The sequence below is a fragment of the Coturnix japonica genome, chromosome 1 (assembly GCF_054131305.1).
Source record: "Coturnix japonica strain WE chromosome 1, WE-NBRP24, whole genome shotgun sequence".
Lineage (NCBI taxonomy): Eukaryota > Metazoa > Chordata > Aves > Galliformes > Phasianidae > Coturnix > Coturnix japonica.
The window spans coordinates 129,867,379-129,879,201 of record NC_140663.1 but is presented as its reverse complement, the minus strand read 5'-3'; the positions used below and the strand labels follow the sequence as shown (position 1 = coordinate 129,879,201).

At 40.5% G+C, this 11,823-nt stretch overlaps 1 protein-coding gene across 3 annotated transcripts; it reads right to left on the bottom strand.

The window, feature by feature from the left end:
* Positions 1-11,473, bottom strand: ARGLU1 (arginine and glutamate rich 1). 3 transcript variants are annotated; one of them, XR_014948059.1, is made up of 5 exons: positions 10,872-11,473; positions 4,369-4,594; positions 2,435-2,492; positions 1,919-2,002; positions 1-898 (listed from the first exon to the last, which is right to left on the bottom strand). XR_014948059.1 is itself a non-coding variant. In XM_015851458.3 (4 exons), exons 1-4 carry the CDS (start codon positions 11,225-11,227, stop codon positions 734-736), a joined length of 831 nt encoding a protein of 276 aa, XP_015706944.1. In that variant the 5' UTR covers positions 11,228-11,473; the 3' UTR covers positions 1-733. The 3 variants fall into 3 exon arrangements, 2 of the variants coding, with proteins under 2 accessions (XP_015706944.1, XP_085408797.1); XM_015851458.3 differs by lacking the exon at positions 2,435-2,492; XM_085552671.1 differs by lacking the exons at positions 1-898; positions 1,919-2,002 and having other exon boundaries at positions 2,286-2,492.
* Positions 11,474-11,823: the final 350 nt, after the last annotated feature.

The window sequence follows — 11,823 nt, the reverse complement described above, 5'->3', positions numbered from 1 at the left end:
AATTTAAGACTTTCACTTTATTCAGCAAATTGGTTTATTTACACAATGGGGAACGCTGGTTGAATGCTGTCAATGTAATAAAAACAAATCTAACAGAGACAATACTGAACTCTCCCTATGTATTCATAGCAGAAATGACAAACTATTTCCTTACCTGTATCAGGAACATCAAGCGCAACAATGGGACAGTATCATAGGACACTGATTTAACAATAAGCCACAGAGGTCCAGTAATACCATGGCAATTTACTCATGTATTCACTGACTTTTAAAAAAAATAATTAAGAGTCAGCAATACCCAGTATAAACTTCTGTCAGCTATCAGAGTCAAACTCTGATGAGTAGGTCCGTAAAACCTTATCAGATCATCCACAACTCATAGTGTCCTGATGTGCTTCAGACCACTAATACAGAAACGAATACATGAGAACATATTATTCTCTAAAAGGCAACAATGATCTGATAAGGGTTTAACTTAATGGAGTTAAAAAATAAAAATAAAAATTAAGAATTGCAGAGCACAGCCCCTATTAGAACAAGCTAACTTTCCAGATTTTCAAAAAAAATAAAATAAAATAAAAAGACAAAAAAAAATTGAGAGAAAAGAAAAAAAACAAACAAACACTTCAACATGAAGCTACCATACAAAGTTTTTTGTTGGTGGTGTTGTTTTGTTTTTTTTTTTAAATGTTTTTTTTTTTTTTCTTCTTGTAAGAGAGTTCAGAGTTGTATTTTAATCTTGGCTCTTTAGTGAGAAGGACAGTTTTGGCCTAGACTTTCCTTTGCCCAAGATAATTTTTTGCTCTTCCTTTTGCTGACGTTGCCTCTCTTGTTCTAGTTTCATCCTCTCCTCATGAATCTTTCTTTGTTCTTCAACAATTTTCAATTGTTCTTCAGCCTACGTATGAAAATGGCAGAATTTAAGCCAGCATATTTAGCAGTCATAAAAGCAATTTAAAAGTCTGCAACCAATTCCACATATTTGCGCCAGCATTACCGGAGCTAGATGCCACAGTCACTTTCAACTGAACTATTTAAAAAATGGTGGCATTAAATAAATGCAGAAGAAGCGCCAAAAACTTTTTACAGATTTACAGCTAAAATATCAGAATCTTTGATGCTTATTTGAAATATTTTTCAGTGCTGTTTTGCAAACAATGTATTACATGTTAATTAAGGAAGTCAGCGTATAGAGAAATTTGCCTGACACCTGTCACAACAGATAAAAGTCAGTATATAATGAAATAACAGACCTTCAACAAAGGTCTCCCACCTCCAAGACCCTCCTAATTCAAAGCAATTTCTACATGATTTTTACATCCTTACATTGACTTACAATCCTTACAGCTCTTCCTATAGTCTCCTATGAGGCGCTTATTTTGGTCATTACACCACTTAATAACTTAAATTTTATCATGAGGTGATTAGAACCAGCTAAACCACGCTGAACATCATAATGAGGCAAGAACTCATTTAAATCAGTTTGGATATCAACATAATCGACTTTCAAGTCTTAGACTTCCACTTGAAGTCCCACTCAGCAATTGTGCATCAATATTACAATAGTCTCAAATCCAGTTTACACTTGTCCTGTTCAGTGAGAAAAATTAAGGCATTTCTTTTGTCTTTGCTAACTTACTTCACCTCTTCCTGTGAGATATAAAAACATACTTAATTCTAAAGGCAGCAATTCTGCTCTAAATTAACAAAGCACTCGAGCAATTTTTTCAGACTACTGTTACTGTTAAAGATCTGGTTAGTTACGCTCGAGGGCAGGAGTGCAACGGCACTGCAGACATAACCAGCAACAGACAAGTAAAATTCTAGAAAGCATTGATTTGTTTATTTTAATACTGTTGCAAATCAGGCAGAAGGACCTGTATTTCCCTACAAAAATGTTAACTACATCTTTACATACCAGTTTAGCTTGTGCTTCTGCAATTTTTCGATTATTCTCTTCTAGTATTCGTTCTAGTTCCTCACGCTTTGCACGCTCTTCTTCCTAAAGGGGAGGACAGGGTAAGATGTTAGTAAAGTAAAACATTCATCTCTGCACTTTCACTAATCTTTCTCACAATTCTTTTGTGAAGTGACTTAAAGTGGCAGCTTTACAGCCACCTATTTTGTCTCACAACGGTAAATTGTGCAGCCACTAAAAATCGGTCTCATCTCTAATACTAAATTTAAATCATCCCGCCCAGTCCAAACAGCAACCAACTAAACCCTCCCTAATCACAGAATCCTGACAATTTATTACTACAACTTTAATACCACACAAATCAACAAGGACAACTACAAAAACTGGAAAGTATTTACCAAATTAAAAGTAATATATAAAATATAAATAAAGTGAATAGTTTGTCTCACCAATTAAGTATACCTACGTATTCTTTACCTATACTCCTTTAATCAGCATTAAAAGTTGAATATTTACTGTCTTGTCCAGTGTCCTGCAGAGTGTGCTCCTCGGCTGCCATACGCGCCAGCTTCCTCTTTAAAATGATTTGTACTGTTAGCTTGGCAATACCTGCATCAGCAGCTCAACCATTTATAAAGAAACAACATACAAGGAAGGCTGAGCTGAGGAATGCAGATGTTTATGATAGGAAGGAACAAAAATATGTAAATCATTCCTAAGGCAAACAATTAATAAGAAAAATACATTTACTGTTAGTGGAAAATACAAATGGTAATCCATACTTCATGGAGCTATGGGCTTCCTTCATGGGGAGAATGGACTTTACATTCAGTATTTTGACAATTTTAAGACAGTTGAAACTGTCATTAGCAGTCTGAACTTGGAATTCTGGAATCCAGGGAAGGCAAGATCAGGAAATAAAGCCTTGTAATTATTGTTTTCTTGGTGAATTTTATGGAACTCTGTTATGCAACCCATAAATATGAAGACTGCGTGAAAGATTTTGAGGTGTTTCAGTTTACATAGTATATATCCAAATTATTTTAATATGTGGAAGATTTAAAGTAAGCCAGAGGTTTGTGTCTGTGTAAGAAAAAAAAGTTAATATGAACAAAGCAAGCATACGAAGAGAAAACTTCTTACTATGACTAGTAACCAGCTACTAGCTAGCACACTCCACTCCAGGCATAGACGTTTATTCTGTACTGCAAAGGAACTGATGGGGTTTCTCTGCATCATATTAAATGTAACAAAAATACTTTAAAAAAAAAAAAAAAGTCATGAATATGATTAAATAAAAACCTGTATCAAGCATTTGCTGAGTATACACACCTGAATTCAACTTCAATTCCTTTATAGGTGAGGTCTGAATTTACAGAACAAGTATAATTTAATATCCCTAATATTTGTTATAACTCAGGCTTTTTTTTGTTTTAAAGGTGCTTGTGACAGACAAGTCATATTCAGTACAAAGGTAAAGCTTCAACGCTATTGTATTTCCTTTTGTAAGCCAATCAAAATATTAATTTAAGACAAATGTATGCAAAGTGAAAAAAGCATTTGACACTCATGACTGCTTAGTGCAAGTTTTCTTCAAAATTTAAAATTTGTCCTGACATTTCTGGATCCTGGAATGATTGGTGCAGGCAGGCATCAAAGCCTTTAGTAGCAAATTACTGTCTCACAGAAAGACATTTTCAGCTTCTGCTCCAGCTGCTGATTTGGAAAAAAACCAAAACAAAAACCACACAAAAAAAAACCAAAACAAAAAAAAAACAACCAAAAAACCCCAAGTCGCATGTTCAGCTTGACTTGACTTCAGACAAGGGCAATCTGCTCTTTTATTAACTTCTAGGGAAAAAAGGAATTGTTAGTAGTTATTAAAAGTGGATATAATGATTTGGACATAGATCCTTCATGAAGACGTGGATGGGCTTATGCTCGAAGTCCCAGAATTAGTCCATGTACGCTCAAAGAAAATGTTTCAAAAGAAGAGTAAGAAACCTATTTGTTAAAGACAGGCATTGCAGCTCAGTGCTGGACCCTGCTCTTTGCCTGACTGAAGGCAAAAGCCTCTTACAGTCTAGGTAAACAAAATGAAACAAATGAAGGATACATAATTACAGATTTTTTAATACCCTTCCCCAGAAAAGAAAGGACCGTTGATAAATCCTGCAGCCATGGCAAAAGTTTCAAACAATACTGAAATATGTAGGTCAGTTCCATTAAAAATCAAGTATCCTTGTTCAGGTTTTAGGAGAATAACTGTTTAAGTATCAGTGAGCTCCTCTGAATAGGCTAAAAATTAAGTTTCGCAGCAATGAAAGTTTATACGAGAAGGGAATTAGATTTGTTGTATTCCATCTCTTTCTGAACCGAACAGGAGGCACAAACCGACACTGAAAGTTTTGCCATGGACTGTCTCTACTTTCCAAACGACCGAGCGTTACCTCTCTGGCTTTTTGTGCTGCAAGTTCAGCTTGTCGCTGTCGCTCGAGTTCTTCGAGCAACTGTTTTTCCATGATGCGCTTAGCCTCCTCCACCCTGCGGAGAACCTCTCGCTCAATCTCATCCTTCCGTTTCTCCAACTCTTCTTCCACTCTTTTAGCCACAAGCTCTTCCACTCTTCGAGCAGTTTCTTCCTCTATGAGTTTCTCTTCGATTTCTTGTTGACGACTAGAAAATGCAAACATGAAGATAAACTTTTTAAAATCAGTAAAAATAGCTGCACTGAAACAAACTCATACAAAACACCAACCACACTACTGAATCAACTTTTCATAGTTTTACTCCATGCACACAGCTATGTGTATAGACCAGATACTTCAACAATTTCAACCAATGTTGAAAGGTGCATTGAAATGAACATTTAGGCAATCATAAGGACCTTTAAGATCATATCACATTTAACATCTCTCCGTATCTCAAGACATTAAGCTGAGAGAAGCTTATGACGACAGCTTGTCATAGTACTTCTTGATATGAAAAGGCACCGTTTTACATGAAAAAAAAGACACCTCGCATCAAAGCTTGGTCATTCTTCACCCTTAATTTTATACAAAGTAAGGCAACATGACCCTGTAAACACTTGTCTTCAAATCAGTATCAAACTAAACAGATTTTAGTTCAGCAACAAACTAAAAAAAAGCAATACAAGTTACAAATCTAATATTTATTGAGAATTTATGGTGTAATACTTTATCTCTCCTTTGTTTCCCACCGCAATTATCAAAAATTCAGCATGCCAAATACTGCCCCATCTGTAGAACTACGTCCAGGCCTGGGGCCTCCAGCACAACAAACGTGCACAACTCTTGGAACAGGTCTAGAGGGCCTCTAAGATGGTCAGAGGGCTGGAGCACCTCTCCTATGAAGAAAGGTTGAGGGACTTGTTTAGCATGAAGAAGAGAAGGCTCCAGAGAGACCACATTGCAACTTTCTAATAAACAGGAGAGAGAACAGCTACTTATGAGAGAGGAAGTCACAGGACAAGGACAAATGGTTTTAAACTAAGACAGAGGAGGTTTAGTTTAGATATTAAGAGGAAGTGTTTCATACAGAGGATGGTGACGTAGTGAAACAGGTTGCCCAAGGAGGCTGTGGATACCCCATCCTCGGACGCATTTGAGGCCAGGCTGGATGTGGCTTTGGGCAGCCTAGTCTGGAAGCTGGTACCTTGCACATAGCAGTGGGGTTAAACTAGATGATCATTGTGGTCCTTTTCAACCAAGGCCATTCTACGAAATGCACTCTTTGATTAGGTCAATTTGCAGGTTGAATTTTCCCAAATGAAGAAAACCTTCTAGGTAGTAACCAACTGTGTATGACAACTGGATACCCAAAAATTAACTCTGTTGTTGTTTTTTGTTCTAAAAAGTTCTAAAGTGAATGTTGTCTAGCTGTATTTCATATAGCTAAAGGAAAAGGTTTTGTTTAGCAAAAGGAAAAGGTTGTTTTGTTTTGTTTTTTTTCACCTTGAAACTGAACTTCCATTTTAAGTACTCAGTGTATAACAAAACAAACTTATCAACTTACCTTCTGGCCTGTCAGCACCAGGAAACCATGATTCAGAATTATACCAATTGTTTTAACATTCTAATATCCTCTCATTTTCATAATGCTTACATTTTCCTACCTTATTTATGTTCATAAAATATCCAGACTTGGAGGGGACTTTAGGCTGGACATTAGGAAGTATTACTTCTCAGAAAGGGTAGTCAGGCATTGGAATGCACTGCCCAGGGAGGTGGTGGAGTCACCGACCATGGGAGTGTTCAAGAAATGTTTGGATGTTGTGTTGATGAATATGATTTAGCCGGGAAGTATTGGTAATGGTTGGACTAGATGATCTTCTAGGTCTTTTCCAACCTTGATAATTCTGTGATTCTGTGACTTAGAACCACGAAGTACAACTCCTAACTACACACAGGATCATGCAAAAATGGAGGCACACAAAAGTGCTAAGCTAGATAGTCATCTAAAATATCAGGGTGAAAGGCTTCCAGATACCCCTGGCTCATGTATCCTCTTAACAAAAGTATTCTGAATGAAGGATGGATTCCTTCAATAAAAAGCTCTGGAAACCCCAACTCAGACATTCAGACCCAGAACATAAAATTTCTCCTTCCATTTTTCCAGTGGCAAATCGGGTCAGCATTCACTTTTGAAAAAGTAGTACAAAATCTCCTGGTGTGATTTATTAAAAATAAATAAATAAAATAGTCAAAAATAAAAATAAGTAAATAAGTTTTAAAAAAATAAAATAAAATAAAAAAAATTAAAAATAAAAGCTCCTCACAGATGTTCAGAAAAATGCATCAATCCCATTTTGTTACTATTTCTTCTCCAACTTATGGTCCTTTTTTCAAATAGAAGTTGGAGAAAGGGTCAAAAGTTTCACTTCTTTTTTTTACTTTTAAATACTTTTTATTTATTATTACTCTAAATAATGCTGTATTTTTTGAAACTTTTATTCCATTCTTGGGCTATTTTCTCCGTAATGAGTCCCATAACAACACACAAGAGGCTCTATTCTACGGAAATTAATTTTTCAGAAGCTCATATTCAAGTGCTTTATTCAACTATTTTAGTTTTACTTTTAACATTACAGAAATCTAGAATGAAAGTTAGCTAACTGAATAAAGACAGTATACAGCTATAGAAAACCCTGACATATCTCAAATATCCTCAGAAACTGATGATGTACTCAAAATAAACACCATGCCTTACACACGTTTTATTCTTATATCTCTTTTCAGTGGTGCGTGGGGATAGGACTAGGGGTAATGGGATGAAAGTACAGCATAGGAAGTTTTGCACGAATGTGCGGAAGAACTTCTTTACAGTGAGGGTGACGGAGCACTGGAACAGGCTGCCCATGGAGGTGGTGGAGTCTCCTTCTCTGGAGATATTCAAGACCCACCTGGACGCCTACCTGTGTGACGTGGTGTAGGGAGCCTGCTTTGGCAGGGGGGTTGGCCTCAATGATCTCTAGAGGTCCCTTCCAACCCCTACAATTCCATGATTATCACCTCCACAAATCCCATCTGTATTCCATTACACTAAACAAATACCTCTTCTCACGTAGAGCATCTTTTCATGAGCATAAGCAACAACAGTGTTATAAATTTATTATAATTGTTTGGTATATATGACCAGATTTCTTCAAACACTGGAAGCAGGAAGAAATAAAATAGAATAAAGTAAAAATTCATTTTCACAATTTGTTTATGAGACTGTCTTGTGCCCACTGATAATTACATCAAATCATTGACTGGATATCTCAAGAAAGCCAAGTTAAAACACAGATGTAAACCTCAATCTAGTTGACATCAACTATTATTTTTTCTTTTAATCACAAGTACTTATGGTACTTTACACACAAATATCACTCTCAGCAACAACTCCATATAAACAGAAAACCATTAACATGAAAATACTTTTAGTGTCTTCCTTTTACTTCCTGAAGACCAGTTCTACAAAATATGCTTAGGCAATAGGCAGACTTCTAAGGGTGGGGGATGAGGCGAAGGGGACAACCCACCAGTTACACATGGTTGACATATTTTTTTTAATTTTTTTATTTTTTTAATAGAATCACAGAATCATGGAATTGTAGGGGTTGGAAGGGACCTCTAGAGATCATTGAGGCCAACCCCCCTGCCAAAGCAGGCTCCCTACACCACGTCACACAGGTAGGCATCCAGGTGGGTCTTGAATATCTCCAGAGAAGGAGACTCCACCACCTCCCTGGGCAGCCTGTTCCAGTGCTCCAGCACCCTCACTGTAAAGAAGTTCTTGCGTACATTCGTGCGGAACTTCCTATGCTGTTCTTTCATCCCATTACCCCTAATCCTATCCCCACGCACTAAAAAAAAAAAAAAACCTAAAAAACTGGAATCATATTAAAAGCAGAACTTATGGTATGTATTAAGGCTTGAATAGAATTGAAAAGTCATTTTCTACATGTGATCTGTCCAGTAGTTAAGTTGATCAGCAAGTATTTTTACTCAACAAACATGACTATACATAATACAAATTAGGGATGTCTTCCACAAATACCATAGGTGCATGCTGTGTTGAGATTTACTGCTTGATCTCTTTGAAATATGAAGCGTGTTCTGGAAGAGTCATTTAATGTTTTCCAGCACTTCTTCTCACTCACAAGTTTATTATTTGGTTGTAACTACCAACCAAACGTCACATTCTTCCTATGCGGGCCTCAGGACTATCTTCAAAATACAAAGTTTTCTGACTTGTACAGATAACTTAGCACATTAAAAATAAATAAATAAAATAAATAAATAATTAATTAATAAAAGCCCTTGAAATACTACATCAAATTTTACTTAGCGAGCTACAGACTGGGTTGCCTTCAGTGAGTACGCTACAGAAACAGAGCAGAAATGTCAAATACTTTAAATATACCTTTAAATATGATTAATACTTCATTTTTAACTACCTGAACAGATTCTCTCTTTCACCTTCTGAATTTTGGATGCAGATTGGCAATAAACTTCATAACAAAGACCAACACCATTTAACACTAAGTTATATAACATCTGTTATTTATTTAGTAGTTTTTAAAACAATTTAAATAATATTTTTAAAGCCATTCAATGTATTCACAAGAACACATATGAAATAAGATGTGTCACAAGGGATACCATGATATATTATTCACTGTATTTCCAAATAATTGCTTGCATTCCAACTCTTCATTCCAGAAGTAGAGTATATATATTTTTATTAATTTAGGTACTGAAGAAAATTCTGAACTGCAAAACTAGGGTCAATGACTCAAAGAGCCCTTAACATTTCTATGCGTTCACATGACACCAGTGTCAAATTCTGAAGTTACAGAATCACACACACAGAATCACAGAATGACCCAGGTTGGAAGGGACCTCAAGGATCATGTAGTTCCAACCCCCCTGCCTGGCAGGGCCACCAAACATACACATTTACTAGATCAGGTTGCCCAGGGCCCCGTCCAACCTGGTCTTGAACACCTCCAAGGACGGGGCATCCACAACCTCCCTGGGCAGCCTGTTCCAGGGCCTAACCACTCTCCTAGTGAAGAACTTCCCCCTAACATCCAACCTAAATCTTCCCTCTTTTAACTTAAAACCATTTCCCCTAGTCCTGCTATTGTCAGCCCTTTTGAAGTGTTTACTCCCCTCCTGGGAGTAAGTTCCCTTCAGGTATTGAAAGGCTGCAATGAGGTCACCCCGCAGCCTTCTCTTCTCCAGGCTGAACAAACCCAGCTCCCTCAGCCTGTCCTCACAGGGGAGGTGCTCCAGCCCCCTGATCATCTTTGTGGCCCTCCTCTGGACCCTTTCCAAAATCTCCATGTCTTTTTTGTACTGAGGGCTCCACACAAGTTAATGAAGGAGATGACAAAATTGAAAGCGACAACTCAGAATTACAAACTGTGTATCACCAGAACAACATAGTTGAAGAAACCCCTCAAAGTTCCACCTAAGAATTATCAGAACTTGCTGGCCTCACACATACAAATGCTACCTCTGACTAGAGAGGGTAGCATCCAAAGATGAATCGCTTTAGCACAACTGTTACATCCCGTTGCTGAAGAAAGGTCGCTTTCCTAACTTAAGAAGGTTGCTAAACATCCTAAGGTAACACAACGTTACTAAAATGAATCCTCTTTCTACGGTGAGGGTGACGGAGCACTGGAACAGGCTGCCCAGGGAGGTGGTGGAGTCTCCTTCTCTGGAGATATTCAAGACCTGCTTGGACGCCTACCTGTGTGACGTGGTGTAGGGAACCTGCTGTGGCAGGGGGTTGGACTCGATGAGGTCCCTTCCAACCCCTACAATTCTGTGATTCTTTCTGCAGACTTTATGAATACCTACATTTCCCACGACAAAAACTTTAAAAGGAAAAGCTTCATTTGAAGCAACTCCCCGGTTTTCACCGTCTCCCTTGCCAAGGCACAACCAAGTACAACAAAGTCCAAAGTTACCATAGCGACTGTTCGGTATTACTTCAAACCCAGAGATGGGCCACCCCGAATGCTTCCACTCGACGCACAACAAGCGCCACGCAAAGGGGAGGAGCGCGGAGCGTGGCATCGCAGCACAAAGCCTCCGGGCGCGGAGGCCTCACCGTAGGACTTAGTTTAAGAGCACCGTAGCAGCGCGGCACACAGTGAGCGTTGCTGGGTGACACGGAGGCTGCGTGCAGCCGGCCCCGCTCGGAGCGGGCGGCCTCAACACACCCGACAGAACAAACCCTTTGGGAAGGATGGCGGGAAAAGGCAGCAGTAGGCCTCAGCAAAGCCTCAGCAAGGCCTCAACGCCTCCTCGCCACACAAACGGCTCCAGCTTAGCGGAGGAAGGCACTGCGGCACGGAGCATCCCCTGCCTTCCAACTCTCCCCCATTTTCCTCCCCCCTACACCCTGCAGCCCCCAGCCCAGATCCGACACTCACATTTTCCGCTGCCGCTCGAACTCTGCTTTTTTCTCCTCCTCCTCCCGCTTCTGCTTCTCGTCCAGGCTGCTGCGTTTGCTCACCGTGCGCCCGAAGATGTCAATACGGTCCGGTGGGGACGAGGCGCGTTCGCGTTCGCGCTCCCGATCGCGGCGGGAGGAGGGGGCCGTGTTGGAGCGGGAGCGGGACCGGGACTCGCGGCGCCGGTTGCGTTTGCTCTCCCGGGACTTAGAGCGCTTCCGCGCCCGCTCTTTCTCCCGAGAGCGGCTCCGCGAGCGGCTCCGATTCTTCTTGTTGTGCTTTGAGCTCTTGGTATGCTTGGAGCGGGACGAGCTCCGGCTGCGGGACCGACCCATGCCGGCCGAGGAGAGGAAAGGCCGCACCGGAGACCGCCCGATTACCCCCGCCCCCTTTTACTAGTGGCGCCCGAGTGAGGAGCGAGGAGAGCCCGCACGCATCAGCACCACCCGGTCGTACTCCGCGTCCTCACTCTCTCCACCGCTTCACGCGACGAGGAGAACAAGCAGGGCCCGAGAGCGGCAGCGGGTCCGGGCGCAGACAAGATGGCGGCCCTAACAGAGCGGTGACTCTCTGCTTCCGCCCCACAATGCACCGCGCCACACTCCAGCCGTTTGCTCCCCCCTCCCCTTCGCCCCCGCCTTCGGCTTTTTTTCCGGAGGTGTACGAAGCCGCTCGGCAATTCTCGGTAACCAATGGCAGGCATTGCTCGGAAGAGGAAGCATCGTAGAGTGGCGCTTTTTCTTGCGCATGCGCACAGCAGCAGAACTGGTTCTCAGTGCGGCGGGTAGGGTTGGCTTTTAACTATAATAGTTTTGCTGGCTGGTTTGCAAGTTCCTTTTATTAGGCCGGCAGAGCCCCCACACCCAGTGGAGAGCTGCTCTGTGGCTGTGTCCTCGTTAACCGAGGGTTTCAGGGAGCTTTGATTCTTTTT